Source organism: Papilio xuthus, unplaced genomic scaffold, assembly GCF_000836235.2.
Source record: "Papilio xuthus unplaced genomic scaffold, Pxut_1.1 DF826923.1, whole genome shotgun sequence".
In the NCBI taxonomy this organism is placed as follows: domain Eukaryota; kingdom Metazoa; phylum Arthropoda; class Insecta; order Lepidoptera; family Papilionidae; genus Papilio; species Papilio xuthus.
In genome coordinates this window covers 433,611-461,453 of record NW_013531726.1, presented here as the reverse complement: position 1 = coordinate 461,453, position 27,843 = coordinate 433,611, and the positions used below count along the sequence as shown (strand labels likewise).

General features: G+C 34.3%; 1 protein-coding gene across 1 annotated transcript in view; it reads left to right on the top strand.

Moving 5' to 3' along the window:
* The first annotated feature begins 3,956 nt into the window (after positions 1 to 3,956).
* The window catches only part of LOC106122352 (microtubule-associated protein futsch), a 105,069-nt gene continuing 81,182 nt past the window's right edge, over positions 3,957 to 27,843 (top strand). The window contains exon 1 of the mRNA XM_013318292.1: positions 3,957 to 4,187. Within this exon, the coding sequence (XP_013173746.1) occupies positions 4,031 to 4,187 (157 nt within the window). The 5' untranslated portion in view covers positions 3,957 to 4,030. The remainder of the gene's footprint in view (positions 4,188 to 27,843) is intronic.

Below are 27,843 nucleotides of genomic sequence, written 5' to 3'. Positions count from 1 at the left end.
CCCCTACACACTAGACTTAATCGCCGGATATGAGCACGTACGGAGGCCTAATTTAGTCCTCTTTCCCTTCTTACCCTTTTCCTTATAAGGAGAGGATGGGAAGTGAAAGTGGATTTTCCGGATGAGAGGATGCATGGAAATGTTTTCTTTCTCTGCATCCTCTCCTCCGTCGATTAAAGGTAGGCAACGCATATGCAATTGCGTATGTCTATGGGCAACGGTCACTTCGCTATTTCTGCGATTTCAGGTGGCCGCTCGCTCGTTTGCCACATTATTATATAAAAAAACGTATGTATGTGCGCAAATTACATCGATTACATGCTTATACTGATTAAGAGCACAATCAAACTGCCGGCCGACTAACTCTCGTGTGCGGGGGCTTATACGAATCTAATGAAAACTACCTCGTCAAAATCTGTCCAGGTATTTAATGTCTAGGCCATCACAAAGGAATTTACATACATATAAAAACTTACATACGCTCGAAAACGCTGTTAGCAATCGAATAACCATGTTTTTATGCATATATTTCGGCAAAGAAAACTCAGTTACTTATAAAAAAGAAAATTTAAAAAGGATAGCAATGACAATTCTTTCCTAAAACCGGTGAATATTTGGTTGCATTACGTCACCATAGATTAGCTATCATGTAACACTGCAGCGCGTGCCTTATCACAGATAAACTGCAAAAAAGTCAGAGATATCATAATGATGTCAAGGTTCTGTATGACTTATTTTGAATCACAGATGAAATCATATTTCTTAAGAAATAAGGAAAATATACATATTTAAGTTGTAATTGCGCAATGATGGCTATAAAAGTAATTTGTAGAGAATAAATGTCTTTAGTAATCTATATCAGTTGCCAACGATTTTCTCGTGGACTAAAAAACTAGTAATAAATATAGCTTATGTCACCCAGGGGTAGTGTAGCTTCCCAATAGTGTAAGAATTTTGCAAATCGGTTCAGTAATTTCGCAGCATTTTCAATACAAACAAACTTATTTTCTTTTTATAATATTAATATAGCTATTAGTATTTTTTACAGTATTTAAAAGTCATGTTCATAAAAAAATCATTTGTATAATTATATAAACTCTTGTGTTTCCATCAAAAGTTTTAGAATTTTTATTAAAAGTAAAAAAAAAACTTCAAAATTGAAAACTGACTATTCACTACACACCTCTGTTCATTTGCAGTCCTCTTATGAATTAATCTGGTGACTAAGTAACCACGTGGTGACAACTAAATAAGACAGACAGGCTTGCTTACGTACCGTGCCCTCGCCCTTTGGTTAAGGGTCGTGCTCTACTGGTGTAGGGTGGCCATAATTTTTCGCCGAATAAGTAAACAACAACTAGCTAACTGATTATCTTTTGTAGAGGAGTTGCAATGGTAAAATTTTTGGCGTAAAAATTGTGTACGATAAAAATTTGCGAAGCTAATAACGAAAAACCATTTTTTAAAGTTTTCGTCTGGGTGACAGCAAAGCTGTGTTTGTTCCAGGTAATCTTCAGAACGGCTGGTCCGATTTTGACGGGACTTTGACGGGAAAATTGCTGATAGACGCGGGCATATCTTAGGCTAGGTTACTTTAATTTTGCGCTGACGTAATTGATAGTAAGTAAGTAACAATTGAAATTTAGGACAATGGAATATCCTGCAATACTTTATAGTCATGGCTACATGGTAAAGCCTTATAGGGTAGTTAGCTGTAACACTATGCGTCACATCTACCCTTATTGCGGTCGGTAGAGTTTGTAGGGGATTTTAATTCACCAACTTTGATCATTTACTGTAGTTTTGTGACCGATACTCAGATTTACGACCTGTTTTTATTACTTCAATGTAGAGTTTAAGTGTTACCACAACTAAAATTATTTTTACTCTGTAAAGTTAAAGTAATAATAATACCAAGATCGACTACTATTATGCCGATAGTCGTATTGCTGAATAGACCGATAGCGAAGAGCTTCGATCAACATCTCAAGAAGCTCTACAGTTGGATTAAGGGTCCGATACAAAAGGCAGTTATCCTAGACATAATATCATAACCAACGTTGATATAGAGCCGATGTCTCTCTTTTTTTTTACTCTTCTTTATCTTAATAAATTAAACAACCAATATTTTATAGTCGCAAAAATTCCGAGCGAAGCGTTTCAATTAAAAAAAAAATCTTTCATAAATCCGAAACAAAAGTCCCTCCCGCCGAAAACTGACAGCTGTCAATAGCCGAGCCGTTTTTAATCTGTCGCACAAAAGTATCGATTTTGATTAAAAATAATGAAACATCACGTCTAGACGTCGCGTTACCTAACAATTTGCGTGATATTTATGCCTTGCTCTTTATGTAGATTGTTGTAATTATTAAAACGAACACTTTTTTGTCCTTCATAAATGGCAATTTCACTTCAACTAAATGTACAAAAATATATTTATTATATAATATAGAGCGTCGGTGGGTCAGTGGTTAAAGCACTTGACTTGTAATCTGCAGGTCCTGGGTTCGAATCCCGTCATGTACCATGATTTACACATGTTCATTTATCCGACGTTCTTAAGGTGAAGGAAAACATCGTGATGCAACCTGCACATATCTGCGAATAAATTCAAAGATATCTGTGAAGTCAACCCGCACTGAGCCAGCATGGTTGACTGTGGCCTAATCACCAATAAATTAGGGTAGGATCCGAGCCCCTCGGTGGGGACGTATAGTGAGCTGATGATAATGAAATGTATGAAATAACAAAAAAAAATACTCCATGTTTTTAGTTTATCTAGTAATTTACGTTTCGTTCACATCTATTATATGTTTGGCAGATTATTGCAAGAAATCATAATCATCAGCTCACTATACGTCCTTACTGAGGGGCTCGGAGCTTACCCTAAGTCATAGTCAACCACACTGGTCCAGTGCGGATTGACTTCACACATCTTTGAATTTCTTCACAGGTACGTAAGGGTCATGCATTTACGGTGTTTTCCTTCATCGTAAGAATGTCGGATAAATGTACATATGTAAATCATGGTACATGGCGGGATTCGAACCCTAGGAGCTGCAGATTACAAGTCAAGTGCTTAACCCCTAAGGCACTGGACACTCTTTAATCATAACAAATTATACATGTTTTGTATACAGTTAATTTTGTCTTGACTATCGTAACTTAAATTGAAGCGAAAAATAATACAACGGTAAAAAATATAAGCAGCGCCAGACTGCGGTTGGTTCGCTTGGCCGGAACGGACTTCGCGGAATGCAAAATTCGCGCGGCCATTAGCGCCGCTGATGGATTTTTGCAATGTTTCGCGTTTCGTCGTGTTTCAACTTTAATCAATAGTGCCCAGTCCTGAGGGCTCGATCCTACTTTGTTTCTTGGATTATAATTTAAAAAATTCTTTGACTACAATGATCTTGTATTGACAAAAATGTATTATTTATAATTGTGTAGGGAATATTAATCTGAATTATAGCTTATGATATGTTTCTATTTTAATGTTGTCCTATCTGTTTGTTATGTCTTAATCTCGGTCGTTTCATCATATTGTTTAGAGTGTGGACTGTGACCGTCGTCGGTGGTATTATTTTGGTGTGCAGGTGACGGCGACTGACCGTCGGCGTCAGGATCAGTATTGATCGCCGGCCACCAGCTGAGCGGAGCACGAGGCGAGGCGAGGCGAGTCGGCCAGCCGGGTTGTTTAGACGCAATGCAGATCACGTGTGCGCCGCGCGCCCGACATTCGTCGCCGTATACGCCCCGACTACCTTCCGTCACTGTTCCGCAAATAGGGGAGTCTTCGGGGCTGAAAAGCAGGGAGGCTCGGACCGGGCTAGGGGCTCGGGCGGGGGCGGCGGGCGACGCCTGCGCGTCTGCGTGCCGCGCAGCGCGGCCGGTCGATGCGGCGCGGCGCGCGCACCCGCCGGCCCCGTCGTCTCTGAAACCATTCCGAGCGGAGTGTTCGTCCGGAGCGGTCGTGTGAGCGCTACCCCTGGGCGAAACGTCGGCAGTCGCGCCGGCGCCGTGCTCGGCGATGGACCACGACGAGGACCGGTCCTTGTCCCTCGGGACTGAGGTGTCGGCCTCCGCGCCCCCGCCGAGTCCTCTTACGGGATGCTACCTGCTGGCCGTCATCGGCGAGCCGCACACGCATGAGCACAAGGAGATTATTCTGCAGCGCCTCGTCAAAGGTAAGGCGCCGGCCGCTGCACGCCGGCTGACACCTGTCAGATGGGCACACTCCGTCGCCGGCGCGCCGCACTGCTCCCGAGCTCGCCGTCACAACACACTTTCTCCGCGGTGATTGTGATTCTAACGTGGGAAAGTTTGTTGCGATTGTTGTTTTAATCTTCCTACAAAATAGTTATTATCTCGATCGTTTACTTGTCAATTTGTTTGTGTCGTAGTGTAGTTTAGAGCTCGGTGAAATGATCACAACATTAAATATCAAAGTGCCTTCTGTACTGATCGCCGGCGGCGTGGTGTGTTTCTCGTTACGTCATCCGTGACGTGGTGCTCAGTTTTTTTCTGAGGCCGACCGGCATGTTGAATTGATTGAATAATTGTATGAACCTTTTTTATTACTCCGCGCACGAGCGAGCCCCTGAAATGGAAATACTATTGCCAAAATTATCGAATTGGAACAATGACATGCAAAAAGACACTATATTTAATTGTTTTTCTAATTTTTCCAATCAATATATTTGTGTTCGCACAATTATTTTGATGACGAGCAAAGAAGGGTGTGTTGTCAAATGTGAGCATCGATCATAATGCGTCAGATGACGTCACACTCCCCGGTCGTGCCATCTCCTATCAGGCAGTGCAATCAGAACGCTGCCCGTGCCGCCGGAGCCGTCGGCAATGCGACAAATAAAACTCCACCGTACGCCGTCGCATTGCCCCTCAGGTCGATGTCACGTATCCCAACTACAAATATGTCTCTAGTCGAACGGTAATATACTTGATTTGAATAAAGAATAACCTCCTAATAAGTGGACAGTTTAAAAAACGAAAGTATTCGATAATATATTAATCAAAATAAACAAATATTTTTTGCAAAGTTGAGGTCAAGGCTGCGAGATGATACACAACGCATCACAACTGTTTAATGTGTGTAATGAATCAACACATAAAAATGCCGGCTCGTTTTTTACAACGCTAGTTGTTTGGTTATGCAAGATAAAAATACATATTTGCTCACACGTAATGCATAAAACTGATGGCAAAGGATATTTAAGGAAAGCAAACTTTAGAGGACAACACAATGTCAAAGGATTTTCGACTTACACTTTTCAAACTTTTAATGAAACAGAGTAATATTTAAAAAAAATACATCAAACAAAGTAGTAATTTAGTAATATGAATAATTTAATTCCTTTTTTAGTGATAAAATCAATTTTATTATTTTGACTGTAAATTACTATAAGTAAAAGAAATATTTAAAAATTCCTTAATATTTTAAGGATTGTTTCCGATATACAAACCTTTTTTGTTTTACTCACCTTAATAAAAGAATAAAAAATAAAATAATACACTATTTACTCTATTGTTATTAAAATTAAAAACAAAGTTGACCTAGAAACATTAAATACAATACTCTTTGCAATTATTTGAAATGGCAACACCCAGTCTACCATATAACCTATTTACCTATATTATTATTATAAAAATCTCCTATAGAACTGTGAGACATTAAAAATGTTAATTAACTAAATAAAATCGTAAACATTGCAAAAACTTTCGTCAGTTTATTCGGGGATCAATAAAATAACAGTAAACATTCGCAGTGAAGCAACCGTTTTTCGTATTCAAGGACGCCATCTTGTTTTTAGTGTCAAAACAGGACGCGCTAGCGCATGTCTCGGTTTTAACTGCAGTTAAAAATATCTCGATGCGTTGCAAAGAACTTAAAAATCAAACAGAATAATACAAAGATGAATGCATTATGCAAAAATGTAATAGATTTTACTAAAATTATTTAAAACGACTGCGGATAATTTTTTTTTAGTTCGTGGGACATTTTTTTTCGAAGATTTACGTATGAACTGCATTCATTACAATAGCGATTTTAAACATACTTCTATTTTATAAAAGGTCATTCGAATATTAAAATTTAAAACGGAAATTGGCTTTGTGACAATTTTAAATTAATTGACACTAAAATATTTCGGTTATACAGTAATTTAGTAAAAAATATTGAACTAAGTATAATTCCCGGTTCAATTAATTGCAGGGCTAAGACTAGCAAAATTAACTTACATTATTACAAAATACCTTTATCAACGTAACGATTGGGACTCTTACACTTAACCAAATAAAAGTCAGACATTTCTGAAATTCATCTAAACCACATTGGAAGAGAAAACAAAGGAAGACAAAGAACATAAGTAAATGGAACAGAACAAAAGATGGTCGTTGTGTAGTATCAAGAAGTAAAGAGGATGGCACAAGAGAAGGAAATACTGGAAATTGCTCCATCGATAATGACAACATAGTAATTTCCAATAACACAGAATTTAAGTTAATACATAAAAAATGCTACCGAAAACATGTCAGAAAAAAATTATCATCGATAAATCGAACGATCGCTTGATTATCTATCACGTACTAGTTTCAATGATTCACGATGTTGTTAATTCTGATTACGTAATAGAGACGAAGGAATCGCATATAATAGGTGTGAATTTGCACACAACAGCACACGATGTTTTCTAACTAATTATAAAGGTGACAAAGCAACTAGAGCTATGTTGCTTAAGAGATGAGATAATTCGCAATGAGAATATAGAAAAGAGAACTAAAAATAAAAACTTAGTATGGATTTCTTTGTAGATAGATTTGAGTACATCACCATGCTCTTTAGAAGCGTTAGATCATTTTTACCTTCATTTGAATCTTCGTAGAAAAGTAATTTATATTTCTGAATAAACAATCCATTTCTGAAACATTTCTCGGAACATTGGAATTACAAATTACTTCAGATTCTGTTTGGAAATGAGATTGAAATATTAGCATTTTCTGAGAAAACTTATAGCTATATTATTTTTCTGAAAGTATACAGATTTAGTAAAAAGAAGAAGTACCTAAATGATACGAAAGTGAATTCAGAAGGATCGCTAATAGAGAAATATTCAAGAGAACATACTAAGCCGACACTACAAAGAGACAAAAGCATTGAGATGCTTGGCCAACTTACTAAACGAAGCCTGGCTGGATAACTAGTCTTATGAAGAATAAATAGGAAAGTTTGGAAGGGTATATGGTTAGTTACCATTTACAACTGCTGAAAGAAATATTTAAACCTAGAATAAGTATTAAGACGAAGATGCTTCTTATTTTTTTTATTCCAAGCGAAATCTAGAGTTATAGATTTTAGGAATTATCAACATTTTCTTATATTGTTACGGTATTCGGTCAGAATGAATCTATTAACACGAGAGGAAGGCGAAAGCGCATACCTCATCGATGGATGTTGGATCTTAAACATGATTGCATTTGTTATCTTCAGATCGTCAGTTATTTTTATAATTATACTAGCTGTCACCAGCGACTTCGTCTGCACGGTAATATAAAAAACTTAATAAATGGCCTAAGTGTTCTTCTTGGCTATGTTTTACATTTATAGCAAATTTCAACAAGATCCAGGCAGCTGTTCTGGAGATACATTCAAACAAACATTCATCCATCTAAACATTCGTATTTGTATATTCTTACTGATATTATAAATGCGAATGTTTGGATGGTTGGATGGATAGATGAGATCTTTGAAGGTATCTCCAGAACGGCTGAACGGATAGCGATGATATTTGGCATAGATATAGAACATAGCCTGGGAAAACACATAGGCTAATATAACAGTTTTTTTTTTCATTCCGCGCGAACGGAGTCGCGTTCGACAGCTAGTTAATAATGAACATGAAACAAAACAATTGTCAACTGAAGCTAATAGTAGTCGTACTGAAAAAAAATGGATTTGTTCTAACATTCCTTATTTAAAAGGGCAATCAAATTATTAATTTTAAACAATTGAATAACGCTTCGACTAATCATGCATTGACAGTTTCGACATATTACACGGTTTAGATGGAATACATATAATCAACCACCCGTGGTACATCGTTTATGTTTAGTTTTTGGCTACTGATGAAGTGTCATTTGAGCCAATAAAAAACTTCAACGTTTTTACGTAAAATTAACCACGAATAATTGCTTACTTAATATTTGAAGGCCAAGTAATCCTGACAAATTAATTTAACAACTTATTTTTTTTTATTTATCGCTTTTAAAACTGTTTGTGATACCATTGTGTGATTTGATTGTGTACTATGGTAAATAATTTCTTTATTTACGAGATAAGATCTACGGAAAACGAATAGTAAAGAGATGCCGAGTCATGTTTAATCTTAATTAAGACTTATTATATATCTTCGAGTCACATGTCTAGGACTTGGTTGCAACGGCGAGGGATCGGAAAAAGTGGAGACTTGTTGTCGGAGGACAAGGCTCACTTCGGGTCTCTGCGTCACGTTAGTTAGCAAGTTTTAAATGTTGGGATATCGCAAGGATGTCTCCTTGGGCCCACAGCAATGCATTTTTATTAAGTGCTTATCATACATTGTAATATTAAAAACAGTACAGAACATATAAATTGGATTGTTCTTGTAATCTATTTACGCGACTATAGATCGCAAATATCCGGTCAAGTGTACCTTACTGAGCCAGCAGGTTTTCTAGGAATTTTTATAAAGTATAATACTTCGATATAAATAGCCAGTATATTAGAAAACATAACAATCTAGATATGTTTTATGAAAGAGGTTTTATTTGTTATCTTTTCAAATAAAGGACACTCTGGCTGGTACAAATGGTAACATCTTTATTGAAGACTAACTGTCCCACGACATTGTTCGTGCGGAATTAAAAAAAAATTGTAGCGTATGTGCTCTTCCAGATTATGTTCTACATCTATGACAAATTTCAGCGAGATCCATGCCGCTGTTCTGGAGATACTTTCAAACGAACATCCTTCCAATTTAACAGTCGCGTTGATAATATTAGTAAGATGGAAGATTAACTTTTAATGCAACAACTACAAATCTTTGTCACTGAATTTAGCTACTGAAACACAAAGCGAAAGAGATGAAAATACAAAACGTAACGAGAAAGGCAGAGACGAATATATCTGCGTCAGATTTTTTACTTATTGTTAACTTCGGATACGTTAACATGTGTGTGTGCGTGAAGTCTGTATGTGTGTTTTATAGGTTATTTTCAGAGTTACTGTAAACTTGGGGGGTGACATTGCATTCAGGCAACTTTGGCCTTGGATTTGCGAATAATATCGTAATTTTTATAACGGCGCTAATGATAGGGGATCGCCTGATGTTATCTTAAGACATATTAATATTGATAAGCCATGTGCGGTAAATGCAAAAACAAATGATTTTATTTGTACTCGAATCTGACGATGTAATGATGATTCTTCGAATCCGAATGTCCTCATTTTTATTACGTTGAGCAATTGATTGCAAATATAGTTTTTTTGCAAATATTTACGTTAGACATTTATTAGTTAGAAACCAGTATTTTACTTGCTCGTGACATTTAAAGATATGTGCGACTACAAATAATCGTTTTTCGTATATAAGAACAGATAATTTTAAACGACATGATGCAACGATTTGATGCAAGCACTTCTTTCTTCCTATATCTTGCAGATATCTTACTCATATTTTAAACGCGAATGTTTGGATGGATGTTGCTGATAGGTATAGATGTAGAACATAATTTGGAAGAACACATAGGTAACTAATTAAGTTTTTTTTTATTAAATTCACGCGGACGGAGTCGCAGGCTCCAGGATGATTGTATTTGAAATAACAAGTGTATTATTGTTGTAAATCTTGGTAATAACTCTGGCACAATTTTACAATTACATAATTCTGATGGGGGTACATTTTGAAGCCCTTCGTAAAGGTCGTACACCGGATGGGGTGGGGGGAGGGGGTAGGATGTAATATCAGATTACGGCTTCACGCTCCAATAGCACGGGAGAATCGATTTTAATTTAGGTGATCCTTCATAATCTATGGGATATAGGGAACTCTATCGCACGTCAAATTTTAGGATTTTGATATTATAATATTTGGAAATATTCGTAATAGCAACAATTTTTTCACGGAAAATATACCATGGAATTCTGTGTCACCTATGGGTTAAGCTAGGACTTAAGGTAGGCTCTGAGCACCTCAGTGGTAACGTAAAGTGAGCTGATGATGAAACGATGGCACTAGGGATTCGTTTTAATTATGACAATTATTGATTTAGGATACGTAGTAAAATGATAATACAGCAAAAGAAATTAAATACAATAAAATTGCATAAATGAGTAAAATATAGCATAATCAAATAATTTGGTTCCATAACTTTCTATGTACTGCTTATAACACGTTCATAAGGGCATAGACGTAAATAGATTTCATTTCTACATTAGAAAAGTGAAAGGGTAGCTCGCTGTCTGCAACAAACATTGTTATCGGAAAAAAAACTTGAAAAATATAGCGCGCGCTATAAACGCAACTTGTCTATTTGAATGTTTTTATATCGTCTTGTTTAGTTTCAATACAACTTTCACTAACATATCTGTTTAAAGGAGAGTAAATTGGTTTTCAACCAATTGTATATACAACTAGTATTCGCTTACGTACGCGATTAAAAATCTTGTAATAATAATAACCACGTCATTTGAGAATAGCTGTAGTTTCCCAACAGTTAAAGAAATTTTCAAATCGGTTCAGTAGTTTCGGAGTCTATTCAATGCAAACAATCAAATCTTTACTCTTTATAATTATTGATACTAGGTATAACTCGTGACACCGTGTGCGCGAGATTACAAAAAAAAACTTAATTAGTAACCTATGTGTTCTTCCAGACTACGTTACATCTATGACAAATTTCATAGAGATCCATACACCCTTTCTTCACCTTTTAACAAACATCCATCTAAACATTCGCATAAATATGTAGGAGTATACACAATGATATATCGCCTATTCAATTGTTCCAAATGCATTTACAAACGTAAAATAAAGAGTACAATTGTCCAAGTCGTTCAACGACCTTTATCTGAAGTATACTTTCTCTTTATGTTGCTATGCTTATAATGACGTAAGAAACAGTTGCCATAGACATTTTTATAGAGATACTATTATAGCTTTTACCCGCGACTTCGTCTGCACGGAATTAATAACGTCAACGGTATAACAATTTCATTTCAAATTGACTCTACGTTTTATTTAGAAAATCTTTATGTGGGAAAAAGAAATGGGCTGGTTCTCGGTAATAATTCGAATTTCTCTTTTACACCTTCCCTAGACCTCCACGAATATTTCAAGACCAAGATAAGATAAATCCGTTCAGCAGTTCTCGATTTTTTGCGAAAATAATAAACAGCAAAATGCCATATATAAATATATATATATATATATATATTTAATAAATTAAAAATTCATAAAAAAAAACATTGTCCAGCGGACAAAATTGTGAATCTCAACCATTCCCAGATCCCCTTGAACACACACAAAAAAATTCATCCAAATCGGTCCAGTCGTTTGAGAAAAGTTCAGTGACATACACACTCACAGAAGAATTATATATATAAAGATATACAGATTTGTAGTTCAGTCAATTGTTTGCCCCATTCAAAATCCACAATTCAATTATTTTGTTTATGCACATATTTGTAATGACTAGATACTGCGCAAGCGCACATCGTCCGATGCAATCACCTGAGCGCATGGCCTGATCCTGTTGTGATGTCCAGTTGGCAATTACTCACTTGATCTCACAACATAGTCTTATCAATAACTCTTAGATGTAATCTAGTTTCATTTAGATAACTAACATTTATTTATTTAAAAACTGCATAGCATCCCTACAGTATACAACCAATTTGACACTATACACACTTTACATAACAGTTTATACGATAACATATTTTATAATGACAGTAACATAGTGAGACTACTAGAGCCTAACCTTAAAAAAACCTAAATATTGTTTTTAATTTATTTATAGTTTAAATTTACATCAACCATTTCATCGCACGTTAATATTAGACTCTACCAGAAAACATGATTATTTTAAATTATACTAATATTATAAATGCGAATGTTTAGATTGATGTCTGTTTGAAGAGTATGTCCAGAACGGTTGAACGATTCTCGATTAAATTTGACATACATATAGAACATAGTTTGGAAGAACACATAGGCAACTATGTTTTTTTTTAATTCCGTACAAACGGAGTCGCGGCCGACAGCTCGTATCTTATAAAAAGTACTAATTGTTAGCAACTACGCTTATTGAAATAGTAATAACGTTTTAAGACAAGAAAGTCTTGTCTTGACGTCTTGAAGAACCCATAAAGGAAATTCCAAGCATGTTTATAACTGGCTGAAAATAGATAAGTAATTTTATTTTTAAAATGATTAAAATATAGAACAGTTAAAGTAATTAATATCAGCTTCAATAACACGTTTGATCAGTTAACAACACTGTATCACTTCTCAAGAACTTGCTCAAAATAGCTACGTCTCTAAATGTGGATGACTCCGGAGATACGATGACCAAACTGGGAATATAATCTTAAAGATATCATTGTTATAGTGTTTAAAATTACAATTCTGATATTTCTAGTGTTCTAGATAGCTTTATCTTAAAATTAGGACAACAAACAAATGAAAATGGCTACTATTGTATATTTCTTTATTGTTTTATGTCATCTTTGAAGTAATATAATCTTATCAGCTATTATATTAATAAAGGTGTAATAAATAGCAATAATTTCATTTATGATCGCAATACGAATGATATGATGCAATTTATAAAATATTTTTGCAAAAAAAACACATCATGATATGCAAAATGTTTCGGTATCAAAAATATAGAACCAAATAATGTAACATAAAACAATAATAAATAAAACCTGGATAGACGAGAACTGGATAAGCGAGAAACCTCTATAAGCAAGAGGAATTGTTCAGTCTTTTTTTTTATTTTATTGTGACTGATTGCCACTGTTTGCCTTGAGGAGGCATTTACAGCTTCACCGGGCTTGAGGTCGCCGAGCGCAGATGGCACTTAGCCTAAACCTCGTTTTAAGAGTAACTAAGCTCGAGGGCTCCCTCAGGAACCTCGGCTCGGGCCGTTACTTCGTTATTATTTCCGGATTGGATGTTGTTCAATCCTGACTATATCTGCGATTTCAGGTTGCCGCTCGCTCGTTTGCCATCTTATGAAATAAAAAAAACAACCGCAGTCATAAAAAATCAATATTTCACGTAACCAAATTAAGTAGTACAGTCATGTTATAATATCAAAGTGTAATTTTATGTCACTTGATTCTTGTCAGTTACATAAAATATGTCTCTTGTGATTACTGTATGCCGTGTGACATGTCTCAAACTAAACAGCATCACAACACGTTCCATAAAAAGAAAGTGTCCGTCTGTCCGTAATTAAGATCGGCACATACCAAAGCTATCTACGGAATCAAAACGTCTCCATTCTACCACGATACGTTAATTGTAATAAATAACTACAGATCAATGGCTCGGGAAGATTTAATTAGTGTTGATACGAAAATTTTCCATTTTATATCATGTCGATTTTTTTACTGGATGCATTTTTTAATACGTTTAAATCTATACAAATTCAAACTGCAACTAAGTATAAAGCCAAATGATTAAAATTGTTTTTATAAACTAATATAAATTATTAAAGCCAATTAGGACAGATAATAAGTAACATAAGTTTACAAAGTGAAAAGAAATTAGTATTAACGATGTGATTTTAATGCATGTAAGTATTTAACGTCTCTAGGATTATACAAAATTCAATGAAACCAAAAAAAAAATTACTAAACTCTATCAGTATTTGAAATGAGAAATGTCTTACGAAGCCAATAAAAGTAAGTCCAATTTCGGACATCCGAACCGTCGCCGGGTGCTCGAATGAAACAGGTTACGTAACATAGGTCAAAAGGGCAAGGTCAACCGGGACCGTCAGATATCGTGTCGGATAAGACAATGGAAACCATAATGCATACTTAGACGACTAATAAATCAGTTTTTTTATCCTTTTGGAAAGAATTACACGGTACAATGATGTTATTCACGCATGTTTGACGGAAATTACGTTTGGTTTGCAATTTTGTTTATTATTTATTTAATAGACATAAAAGCATTTACTTTTTTGCTAATTGGATAATAGCTTTCATCATTTTAAAATCTTTATCTAATTTTAAACCTGTGATGATTTTATTTACTTCTGGATATTCTTAATTTTATGAAATTTATTCACATACTAGCTGTCGCCAGCGATTCCGTTCGCACGGAATTAAAAATCTAATTAGTAGCTTATGTGTCCTTCTATACTATGTTCTATATGTATGGCAAATTTCATCAAGATCCATGCAGCCGTTTTGGAGATACCTTCAAACAAACATCAATGCACCTAAAGATGCGCATTTATAATAATAGTTATATTTTCATTACTTTCTATGAACATTACTAGAAAGACTATAATTCAACAGATAATATCTAGATCATAGTGCTCTAGGTCGGAGTAGAGTCGTGAATGATTCACTCCAATCGACGGAAGTGAACTCGCTTCCTTATAGTCAGTGGGGAGGCGCGGGGCAATTTGGTGACTCGACCCACACTTTGGGTGCCATCGCCTATTCGAAGCCGTTATAAGCCGCGTTCTCAATTGAGTTATCGATTGTTTAGATTCAATTTTTATCCTACAAGCAACGTACCATAATACTTTCTTAAAATAATTGTTATAAATTTTGTTACTACTACTACTTACTATTTATATATTTTTTTTTTGTATTTTTATCCTTATCGGACATGTCAATCCCATAGCGCCTTTCCTTATAATTTAATAAACGAGCTGGGATAATCGTACCGCCGCGTAAATATTTAGATGGATAGATCTATATCGATCGTATCTCCGAAACGGCTGAACAGCTCTCGGTGAAATTTGGCATAGATGCAGAACAATCTTGAAGAACACATACGCTACAAATTAAGTTTTTTTTAATACCACGCGGTCGGTGTCGCGGGCGACTGTAAATATTTAAAGTAGAGTATGGTTTAGTCAAGTTTAAAACGGTTTAAGGTCAATGCAGATATGAATGGAACAATTATAAACGTTTTGTTAACGACTGGCTAGCGGCTGTATAATTATAACCAGAATGACCAGAGTGACGCGGCGCTAACGAGCCACAACTATAACTGTTTTCTCTTTAAATTATACGCTTTTTATTATTCATAATGGACGTATGTTCATGTAATTCTAAACGTTCATTTAAATACTATATAATAATTTTATATAATTAAATTTACATAAAGAAAATGATATTTAAGAAGTGCACTACTTGCTTTTGACGCTGAGTATATAAAAAACTAGCAGTCGCCCGTGACTCCGTCCGCTCATAATTTAAAATAAGTATATTAGTAATCTACATCTTTGCAAAATTTCAACTAGAGCCATGCAACCGTTCTGGAGATACCTTCAAACAAACGTCCATCCATCCATCTTAACTTTCGCATTTATAATATTAGTAAGATTGTTATTGATTTCTTAAAGGTCCATGTGTGGTCAAGAATTTTTTTTAACAATAAGAAGTAAAATGTAAAAATTAATAACCTACGAGTAAGTTAAAAGCGTTAAATAAGTTAAAGATTATTTAAGCCGGAAACTAATATTTTTATAAAATAGTAAATTAATATTAGAAAAAAAAAACATTTATCTTAATATCAAGGCTAACAATTATCGTAAATATTTATAGCTGTTATTCGTCAAATCGTATTCAAGGTTGATGCAGGTTATAAAATGTCAATTTGAATTTTATGTTTCCTTCGTCAGTTCGCAGAGCGCTATGCGCACTCGACTGACGTGACGTCATTGACAGACAAACAGATGCATCCTAATTGATTATGTCAGAGATAAATGGCACTGACCTAATTCAGCTTTCTCTTTAGTGTGTTGCTTCAAAGAACTTCTTAACTAACGGTCGCCCGAGACTTTGTCAGCGCAGAAAAAAATAGCCTATAATATGCCCGCGTCTATCAGCTACCATACCGTCAAACTCACGGAAAAATTAATAATTCATCATGATTTTTTATTATTATTACATACAGACATTCCAATATTTTATATATATATCATACTTTAGTCCTTGAATTGGTTTACCAAGGGATTTAATTTGATACTAGCATAATTAAGAACCTAAAATTTTGGGTTCCGTCAAATATTTTGCCTTTTAAAAGGGCTCCGTTGTTAAAAAGTTTGAGAACCCTTGCTCTATATTAACTATATCAAATGATGTTATACAACCAAATATATAGCAATCTCTACCTGTCTATGCTTTTAAGAAATGAAAACAGTCAGTATTGGTTCAAGTCAGTCGCACACTTCGTCTGTTTTTAATCCATTAGTGGGCCATATCAATTTTACTGCCGTCCAATCCGCCGTAAGCCGGCAGCTACGACGTGCGGCTTATTTAATTACATATTTGGTGAGGTTTCATCTAAATTAGTGAATCGTTATATGATATCGTTGGAAACCTATACGGATAGAACTTATTAAATATTCAAATTATAACGAAAATATTAGTCCTAATAATTAAACTAATTAAGAACTAAATCGTACTGTCATCTTGCAAATAAAACACCCTTTATTATAGTTCCCGGTCATCCAAAGAATAGTTGATTGTATCAGACCTTATTATATGATGGCTAACGAGCAAGCCTCCACCAGAATCCATCGAAACGACGAAGCGACCGCTGCCCATGGTTATCCGCAATTGTAGATGCGTTGCCTAATTTTAATCCACGGAGATGGAGACGCACATATTCGACGAGAATATTTTCCCTTCCTGTGTGTCCTCCCTATTAATTTCTTATAAGAAAGCATGGGAAGGGAAAGAAGACTAGAATTAGGCACGCGAAATTCACTTGACGCCTGTCTTGTACAACAGATGTTGTTGCTGGAGTCTGTACCACTGTATCCGATCTTGGTCTAAAGTTTTTAGATAAGGAATTATATGTGAACAGTAAATGTTTTATTGTTACTTGTCTTTTGAAATGAGATGAATTGTTGTGAGAAAGTGATCATTTGAATCGATTGGGAATTATCGATGCGAAGGAAACCATTCAAGGCGGTAAATGGATTAGGGCTGCATGACATTCTAGTGGCCGTCGCCACACTGACAGCATTCGTGTATAGCTTAAGGACATCTCGAAAAACTATGTAGTTTTTGACGAAAAAAGTTTGAAATAAATGGGATTCTTACTACGATTGCGATGTGTAGTTTTTAAATAAATTTACTTGTCTATGAATCGTTAACGGCCATTGCGTAAAAAATAATTTTATTAGCATTTTTTCTTTCAAAGAAATTCAGACGCATATCAATAGATGTTTGCACAAATATTTCACTAATGTTTCACGGTGACAAAAATTGTTACGACAGCATTGTAATAATTAAAAGAAATAACAAGCTAGTCAACTGACGCTCCAGGGAATCGAATGACGAATGAATCTGTCACTACAAAGTTTGTATTCCCATTAGACTAGCGGCTGGACAACATCAAAATGGAACGAAATTGTCCGTTGACATTTAATATAAAGAAAATATATACTGGGGCAGACAAAACGACACAAGGATCTTGTTTCTTTTTGACATTGATAGGGGGCGCTTAAGAACTATAATACTTTTACCACTGGATCAGATTTATCATTATTTGCCATAAAGTAAAATAACAATATAGATGCTTTGCTGCACTAGTAATTGTTACTCACTAGCTGTCGCTCGCGACTCCGTCCGCGTGGAATTAAAAAAAAACTTAACTAGTACCCTATGAGTTCTTTCCATGTTCTATATCCTATAAGATCTGTTCAGCCGTTCTGAAGATACCTACAAACAAACATCCATCTAAACATTCGCATTTATAATATTAGTAAGATCGTCGATAATAGATATTTACTGCATAAACATCAAGCATGCGTAAATAGACGTAACTAAAAGCAGTTGTGTTATGTTGGTTTAAAATTTTTTCACGCATGAAAAATAATTTCAAATAATTCTGTTACTTTGGTATATTGTAGTCTTGAATAGAAAGTGATTACATGAAAGGGAAATACATTATTCTAATCTTTATATTGGAGACGAAGTTTCTCAAAGTATTGTTTAGTTTTAGTCATAAAGTCTGATAATAAGGGACTCAACGATTAAGTACGGACTTTAGTAAGTGACTTTTATATTAGTAGAAACTATAAGTATTTCTAAACACGACTACAAAATGAACTATTTGACTAATGCAATAAATTTGTGTATGTCTGCCAGTCAATACGTTAAGCAACACAACTCTCAAACTTCGAGTTAGCGAACAGTAAAAACTGACACCCTGTATAACGTCTTTGTTATAGTAAATTTGAAAGATGTAAAATATACATACGTATAATTTATACAAAACATCCTGTAGTTTTTTTTTGTATTGAAATTTTTATAAAATATAATATACTAATATTATAAATGCCAATGTTTGGATGGATGGATGTTTGTTTGAAGGTATCTCCGGAACGGCTCAACGGATCTTGATGAAATTTGGCACAGATGTAGACATAATCTGGAAGAACACACAGGCCACGTCGTTTAGCTTTTTCTTCATTCCGCACGGACGATGTCGCAGACGACAGCTAGTTTAACGTATAATTACGAATAACTTTTATGATTACGAGGTATTAATAAGTAAATTATATACGTAAATAGGTAATTTATTTCCAATAATAAACATTTATTAAAAAATGTAAATGTTAAGGAAACTTAATTTGAAAAGGGGATGGCAATAAATATTGTAGCATTAGCGATGAGACGGGGAACAAATTAAACGCGTCGTATATTTAACAGGTCTTACACCACCTGGGGCTCTTACGGAAAATAGGATAAGGAAATAAAATTATGTTCTAATCGAAAAACGACTTATTATCATACTAGGTGTCGCCCGCGACTTGGTCCGCGCTGTTTAAAAAAAAATTATTAGTAGACTATGTATTCTTCAAGACTATGTTCTAATTTGTGTTAAATTTCATCTAGAACCGTTGAGTCGTTCTGGAGACATCTTTTAACACACATCCATCTAAACATGCGCATTTATAATATTAGTAAGAAGTAAGATACCATATCTGTATACGTACTTGATTGTATCGTAAAGGCTAGATTTTTAAATGTTTTTTTTTTAAATTAATCGTTTTAAGATTCTTCTTCTTGAGGTGTGAAGGTTGGAGGTCAGTTCTTAATTTTTTTTTATCTTTTGAAATGAAATAGGATTATTTGGAACATCAAATGGGTATGATATTAATTGCCGCAACTATACGCTAAAAATAAACGTTGACAAGCCACCAAAGACCGTCGAAAGACTTTAATTAGCGTTTAATTTTTGCAAAGGCCATCTTTTATGTCATCGTTCAATGGACATTTTCGTGAACGTACACTGCGCGGGCGGTGATATCACTGTGTTTGCGTTGTCTGCGCACGCAAGGCCGGGAGATGTTCTTTTACTGCTAATATTTTTATCCACGTAACCACGAGTAAACGACAAACATGTATTTCCGAACTTATACAGTGTTTTGTAGTACTACACACCTTAAAGTCTAGGCTATCATCATCGGCCTGTAACCTTATACCTAAAGGATGACTGCTCCAGCTAATCAGCTTCCAGAACGAACCAGATATCTAAAAACAAGGTGGCATTGTTTAATCTATACTGATAATATAATTACGAAAGATTTGATTGTTTGTTTGTTTGCATTAAATAGGCTGCGAAACTACTGAAGCGATTTGAAAAAATCTTTTCACTGTTATGAAGTCACACTATGCCTTTTAACATAGGCTATATATATACATACGCCGCCAGTATTTTCGGAACCTTGCCTAAAGGGACTCCTTTGAATAATATATTTTAGTTATTTATTTGTTTTTAATATTTTATTTAATATCATAGATTTAAGAATTTTCATGTGATTGCTATATTAATTACTAGATTTTTATCGACGAAGTCGAGGACAACTGCTATTCCGTCATTTAAAAAAAATATATCTGCAGTGGTATCTACGGCATATTTTCAGTTAGTTGTCTTTTTATTATTCATTTCGAAACGATGTTAACAGAAATAAAACCGTAAGATACACGTTTAATCAAAGCTGAGAGAATGCGATACATTTCATACGTACAATTGCCTTTATAAAGGTTTTGATTAACGAAGCCAATTAAATATGAGCTGCAAGATTCTTGTTCAATTAAACTGTCCTTGAGACTGTACTTTCTTCCATTAAAGAGTGTTAAAATAGACGCAATTACATCACTCTGAGATGATTAAGTAAACTTTTTAGTGTTGAACTTAAGTAAGAAATAATGTTAACAAGGAATGGGCGTAATAAGATAAGATGGGCGTCTAGTTAATTTCGTCGTAGATGTATTTTTCTATGTTTCTAGATATTCCAATATTATGATTACTGAAATTATTTTATTAACTTTTCAGGTAAGCTAACACTTTATCACGAAGTTAAGGCGACAAGGGTAAGTAAAATTGGGGTAAGTAAATTTTAAACTGAACCTATTTAACTGAAAATTGAACTTCAGTTAATGTTAATCTTTTCTTTAATATCTTAATTTCTTACTATTACTAATGCGAATGTTTGCTTGGATGGATGGATAAAGGAAAATTTGTTTAAATTAACCTCCAGAACGGCAGCATGGTTCTCGCTGAAATTTATTGTTGTTGAACTGTCTACTACTGTAACTAGTCTGGAAGAACACATAGTCTACTACTTACGTTTTTTTTCGGACACGGAGTCGCGGACGACCGCTAGTAATATATTATGACGATAAATTATGTACGATTTTGTTTATTCTAAAAATATAGATGTTCGATGTTTTGGTGTTCAATATACTAGGAATCATTTTGATCCAAGTAATAAGCGGAACAAGTGAAATTTATTATAAAATATTTTAATACGTAAAGTATCATATGAACGTACTATTTCAACGGTAAATTGCTTCAAACTAAATAAATCAAGGAAATAATACTAATAAGAAAATGTTTTCAAGTCCATTAATTTTCAAATAACTTTCCATAATAATGTTAACCATTAATTTGTTTCAAAACTATGCAAAAATACGACGTTTTGTATTAAGACATATTGTCTTTCTTCCCTTTCGTTATATTTAAAAACAACAGAGACGACGATACGTTTAAATATAAGTAGCATTTTGCTTTTATTTCCCAATGCGTCGAGAAAGCGGAATATTTATTTTCTCAAGAAGGAAGCTCGAATATTGAGTTCTATTCTAGTTTTATTACTTCCGTCCGTATTGCGAACCCGAGTGCGGAATATGCAATTCAATTTTATAAAACATCTATGAATAAATCTATCGAGATGTAATAAAAATTAATTTAAATCAGAATTTCAAAATAATTCAATTATTTTGACTTATCAAACCAGTATAAAAATCTTTTTAAAATGACCTATTACAATGTGTTGCGTTTTTTTTAAATTAAGTATCAATTTAAATTATCTTATTCCCGCTCCGCTCATCACTTGTACCACACTGCATCGACCTAGACGCGGGTGACGCAAGTGGAGTTTTTTGCACATTTTACGAGCGCATACGAATTGACCGACAGACAAACAGCTGGAAACGTACTTATACTGATTTCACAAGAGAGCAACAACGCCGAGACATAAGCCGTAATAAACAAAGTCATAAATGTGTGCAACTTACAATTTATGTCATGTATTTTGATTTTACTAGCGATATAGTCATATGCAACTTTAACAGTAAGTATGTAATAACCTATAGCAGTACTGTCTAAAATTCAGTCTTACTGTCTTCGTGTGAAACGCTATTGCTCCGACGACCTTCCGCGTGAGAACTTTTTGAATCGCAATCAGACTTGATCACCGTAACTGTTGCTACCGTCTATGTTATTATGATTCACAGTTATTGAGGATTCACGGTTAATATTTACAGTTTTTAATTATAATATAAAACTACCGTACAATTTTGAATTATAAAATTGTCTCTAAAAACCTTTTACAATGTCTATTTCTTTTATATTATTTAATACAAGTAAAACGATTATAAGCTGACAAACGAGCGAGTGGCCATCTAAAATCTGAAGAAGCGAAGCGACCGTTGCCCATAGATATACTTTAATCGACGGAGGAGCACATAAAGAATATATTTTCCCTTCTCATGCATCTCTTTAACCGGAAAATCTACTTCCACTTCCCATGATTTTCTTATAAGAAAAAGGGTTGGAAAGGAAAGAGAACTAACAGTAAGCCTCCGGGACGCACACTCATCAGACGCGAATTTTTTTCCACTTTCACAGTTATCCTCACGCCTATAACCAAAAAGGGTAGACAGAGACCGTAGAGCTAATTAATGCTAAGTTATTCTTTTTAATATAAGGCCAACTTCACGTATCAAGTTCCGTAACACTTCATATAATGGACTCTACATAATAACACGTGTAGGAAGGCTAAATGGGCTAATATTGATTTGGTCGGGCTCGGTCTTGGGTACATTTGTTCAATAATGGACGGTATAATGGTTGTTTTATGTGGAGAACGGCTTTTATATAGGTCGTACAGTATTATTTATAGGCCTATCATTGTTTACAACATAGATAAAATTTTTACGACCTGTATGTAAAATTATTTGATCACTTAAAGAAGAGAAGATATTTAAACCTTTACTTGCTTTACTTTGCTACTAAGTAGAAAAACAACTTTGCAACTTAAATATTATATATTAAGTTAACCACAATATTGCTAAAGTACTTAACAATAAATCAAAAAGTCAGTAAACATGTCGTAAAATACTTAAAGAAAATGTTTAACCAAATAAATAACATCATCCTGTAGATTATAAACCTTAAGCATACAAATACAGTCTGCTTAAACTTAATTAACTACTTAGGTGTACATTAAGTGTTTAAGTTCAAGTAAAGACATTTATTGTAAAAACAATAAGCATAAATAATTTAAAGACGAACTTAAAAGTAGATACGAATGATGGCTTACTTAAATAAATACGAAAATATAATATTATAGTCATTTTTAATCAAGTTGTTTTTCAAATGAAAAATTTTTTCTACATGAAAATTAATATTTAGGTACTTTTACTATCTACAAATATAAATCATTGTACAATATTACTTCTTACTAATATTTTAAATGCCCATGTTTTTATGATGTTTGGTAGAAGGTATCTCCAAGACGGCTGCATATATCTTGCTGTAATTTGGCTAATATGTAGAATAGTCTGGAAGTACACATAGGCTAATCAAGTTTCTTTTAATTCCGCACGGACGAAGTCGCGGGCAGCTGTGTCTTTACATATCTAAGAGACATCGAAATGAAGATTAAATAGACGCCATTGTAAACGCCATTCAATAGCTAATTAAGTAATTATAAACAATTATTATAAACAACAAGGTGTTTATGCAATAACTGAGATACTATGACTCACACTAATTATGGATATAACACATTCACTAGAAGAGCCTACACATTCATAAGAACATAATAAGTAGACTTATAAAATCGAGTGAATTAAATCTACTAAGTGCACTGTAAGCATCCAATAAAAAGAGTCGTAATTACTTAATTGTTGATTACGGATTTTCAGTTACAATCTTAGGCCGGGACTCCACCAAAGCAGAGATGTGTGTGTTGTGCTTACATCTCTCGTCTCCACTGAGCGTCGTCCGCGCACAGCTCACATCTCCGCTTCTATCGCGCCATACAAATATCACACATCTCCGCACAGCGATCTCCACTGAAGCTGAGCGGAGAGTAGAAACAATAAAATAATTCTATTGGCTGTTTAAAAAACATCTGTCCGCTCGTCTCGTCTCCGCTTTGGTGGAGTCCCGGCCTTACTGGTAATAGTTTTTAATAACATCTATAGCACGAATGGACCGCCTCGACCGGTGTAATACAGAAGACAGACATCAAGTAAAAGCAATTCCACATTTCGTCTAATGAGTGTTCTGGAGATCTAATCTATTTTACTATCCCTTCCCACTCAGATTGATTTATAAATATTGAATAAAAATATTTTTTTAAATACTTATTATCAAGAAGGCCTCAATGTGACTGAAAGACCAAAATGATAACAGCCTTGCTATAAAGCCTTAAATAACTTCAATGACATTTTTACAAAAGCGACAAGGTTCTATCGTTAAACATAATGATACCTTACAAGTGTTTAACGCTTAGTACATAACAATAAAGTAGTCACATAAATACACCAAATACATGTACATTAGATTCATATTTTATCTCCACACTAGTTATCGCCTGCGACGCCGTCCACGCGTAAATAAAGAAAAAACTTAATCAGTAGCCTATGTGTTTTTCCAAACTATGTTCTACATCTGTGCCAAATTTCAGTGAGATCCATGCAGCTGTTCTGGAGATATCTTCAAACAAACATCCAAACATTCACATTTATAATATTGGTAAGAAATAAGATATAATATTTGTTCATATGTTCCGAAGGACAACCTTCTTATATACAAAACCTCCCCGAGGCTTGGTTATGCGGCGGCTATCGATCCTCTCAGAGGACAGGCGCCGACCTTCCCCTCCCCCTCCCTACATCTATAACGATACATCCTCCGCATATTTACCATTCTCAGCACATCTCGGCAAATAGCCGTTCCTAAATACATATTTTATTTCTAGACAATCCCAATGAAAAGGTAAAACCTATTTTTATTACGTGATTATGTTAATATGTATCTCATAAAATACTAGCTGTCGCCCGCGACTCCGTCCGCGTGGATATATAAAAAAACTAAGTTAGTTTAGCCCATCCATCCATCTACATCACATCCATCTAAACATTCGCATTTATAATATTAGTAAGTTAAATAAAAAGCAGCTCTTCAAGGCATAAATTCCCAAAAAAATTAATAAATCCTATGTCCGTCTTCCGGCTCTAAGCTACCTCCTCACCAATTTCAGCCATATCGGTAAAGTCGTTCTTGAGTTATAAATAGTGTAACTAACACGACTTTCTTTTATATATATAGATTAAATATTATACTTAAAAATGGAGACATTTTTTTTAATTTATACTTTTTAAGAGATCAAAAATTAACACTTTTTAAATTTATCACCTAATCAAATCGTAATAATTCATCTGCCGCGTTAACGAATAGCTGCAAAGTTTCATTATTCAATGCAATGCTATTATCATTTTAAAATCTTAGTTTTGTATGTGAGAAACTTTACCATTGTTGTAACTTCCTTTAGGTTAGTGTGTTAATTTATACATTGGTAAACGGGTTTTTTATTTAATACTAGTATTTGACCGCGATCGTCTTCGCGGAATTAAATATCTATTATTAAATCTATTACTCATTGAAGATAGTAAGATTATAAAGAGGAAAGATTTGTATTCATGTATTTTTGTATATAACTAAAAGTATATAAGCTCAAAAACTACAGAACTAATAAAAAAAAAGGTTCTCCATTAGAATCCTAAATTATACTTTATTTACATTCTATGTTTAATATTATTTAAAATATCTTACTAATATAAATGCGAATATTCATATGGATGGATGGATGTTAACTTGAATGTATCTTCAAAACGGCTGTATGGATCTCGATGTATTTAGCATAGATGTAGAACATAATCTGGAAGAACACATAGACTACTAATTAAGTTTTTAAGGAGTCGCTGGCGACAGCTAGTTAAAAATAAATGAGCATCTGTGGCGAGTGAAATGGACCACTATTTTACAGACAAGGATTTCTAGTCTAGGCTAATAATAAGTAAACGAAATAGGAAATATTCAATATACAGCTTTTAAAATTTCGAAATTTATTTATAAGGAAAATCTATCGTAACTAGTTTATTTTATTTGATACATTTGTAGCAATAAATCTAACTCAAAGCGCTGGCTGTCTTGTTAGACTTTAATTTTTCACTCGACCTGCCGCTGTACTTGGAGATGAAAGAACAAAATTGAATTATTTATCAAGACGGAGAAAACATGTTGTAAGAAAGTTTAGATACCTTCTAAAAGACTTTGTAGTTCATTGATTTATCTATAAAATAAACTTTATTACAAACTAAAGGACACATAAGTATTAGTAAAAACATAAATTTACAATATACGACTACCATAGTTGCAGATATAAGAAATCTTAGTAATAACGCCTCAACGGATTTAGATGAAATTTGACACAAATATAGAATATAGTCTTGAAGAACATATACGCCACTTAATAAGTATTTTTCAACACCGTCCGGACGTAGTCACGGGCGATAGCTAGTATATTGTAGTTTTCAATTCTTCTGGCGGCTACTTCGCGCGAGTCGAAGCGCAGAACAAAATTATTGGTATAGCGGCATCGCACAGCGCGTCGATGACCTTGGGCCGCCAAAATATTTGAAAAAAAAATACAAAATAAAATGTTTGAAAAAAATGACTTATAACTAGTGTGTTGACAATTCCGAACTCATAGTCATTTATTGGTCTCTAAGGGAGCTGCTTAGTTTAGATTCATTGGGAGAGAATGAAACTGTTTGCTGATTGAATTCACTTCACTGTAAAATTATTAAGAGTAACATTTAGTACAGTTTTTACCTAAAATAAACAGACCAAGTCGCATTTAAGCTTGCACTTCGTCATCAGTATTTAGAAAAAGACGCAAGATGGCGCTCTTTCGGCCAAGGTCACGGGCCGGTTTGCTTCGTGGCGCCGAACTTGCGATTTAATAACCTTTTTGCACTTATTTTATTATTCTTGTGCGAATTTATAATGAATATACACGAAATAATTAATATTTTAAGAGTATTATAATTTATTTATTTACCTAACTTAACATATAATAGACTGAAATTAAGATCTTGTGTTTTTTTCTAGAAAAGGTACCTATTTTTTTACATAATATCTCTTATTTCCTTTATGATTATAATTTTTGTAGCTTTCTACAACTTTTACAACAAGACTTTAATAATGTAAATATTATTAATAAGAGATATCGTTTATTTTAAGATCAACACTATGTTATAAAGCTTGCATTAAAGACTGACGTCATTCGTTCCATATGCAAACGTAAAAGTCGAAATTATCGACTCGCCCATAGCGTACAATGTATGCAGTGTTGCCATAGCAACGTAATAAATTCAAAATTATTATTAACCAATTAATTACTCCGTATCGGGGACACATACGTGCGTATTTGAAAATTTAATGCAGGAAAGTCCGCACGGCGCCGCAGTGACTCAACGAATGACTCACTGTGCTAAATAACCAGAATTATAAGACACGCCCTGCCTCTTTCATCGTATAACGAAAGTTGGTATGGCGGGGGATTGGTATTGCGTGTCGCAGTTCAATGTCTACTGGTCAGTTCTCACGCACGTCTCGTACGACATGACCTTAAAGTGTTGTAATGATTGTTTGTCTGGCAATACCTGTCGTCAAACTCAAGTATCACACTTTTGGTTTACATTTATTAACACGTTAAAAGAGGTTTTCTTCGTATAAATATAAGAGAGGTGGTTGAATGAGGTATTTTATGATTTTATGTTAAAGAAAAGTTACTAATTACTATGTTCTCTGTCACACTATGAGGACTAAATTTGGTTTGGTGACCCTGAAGACTATATTCAGTATGTAATAAATAAGTTATGAGCGATTTATTCTTTATTTGTTATTGCTAAAGAGTTTAAAGTTACGATGT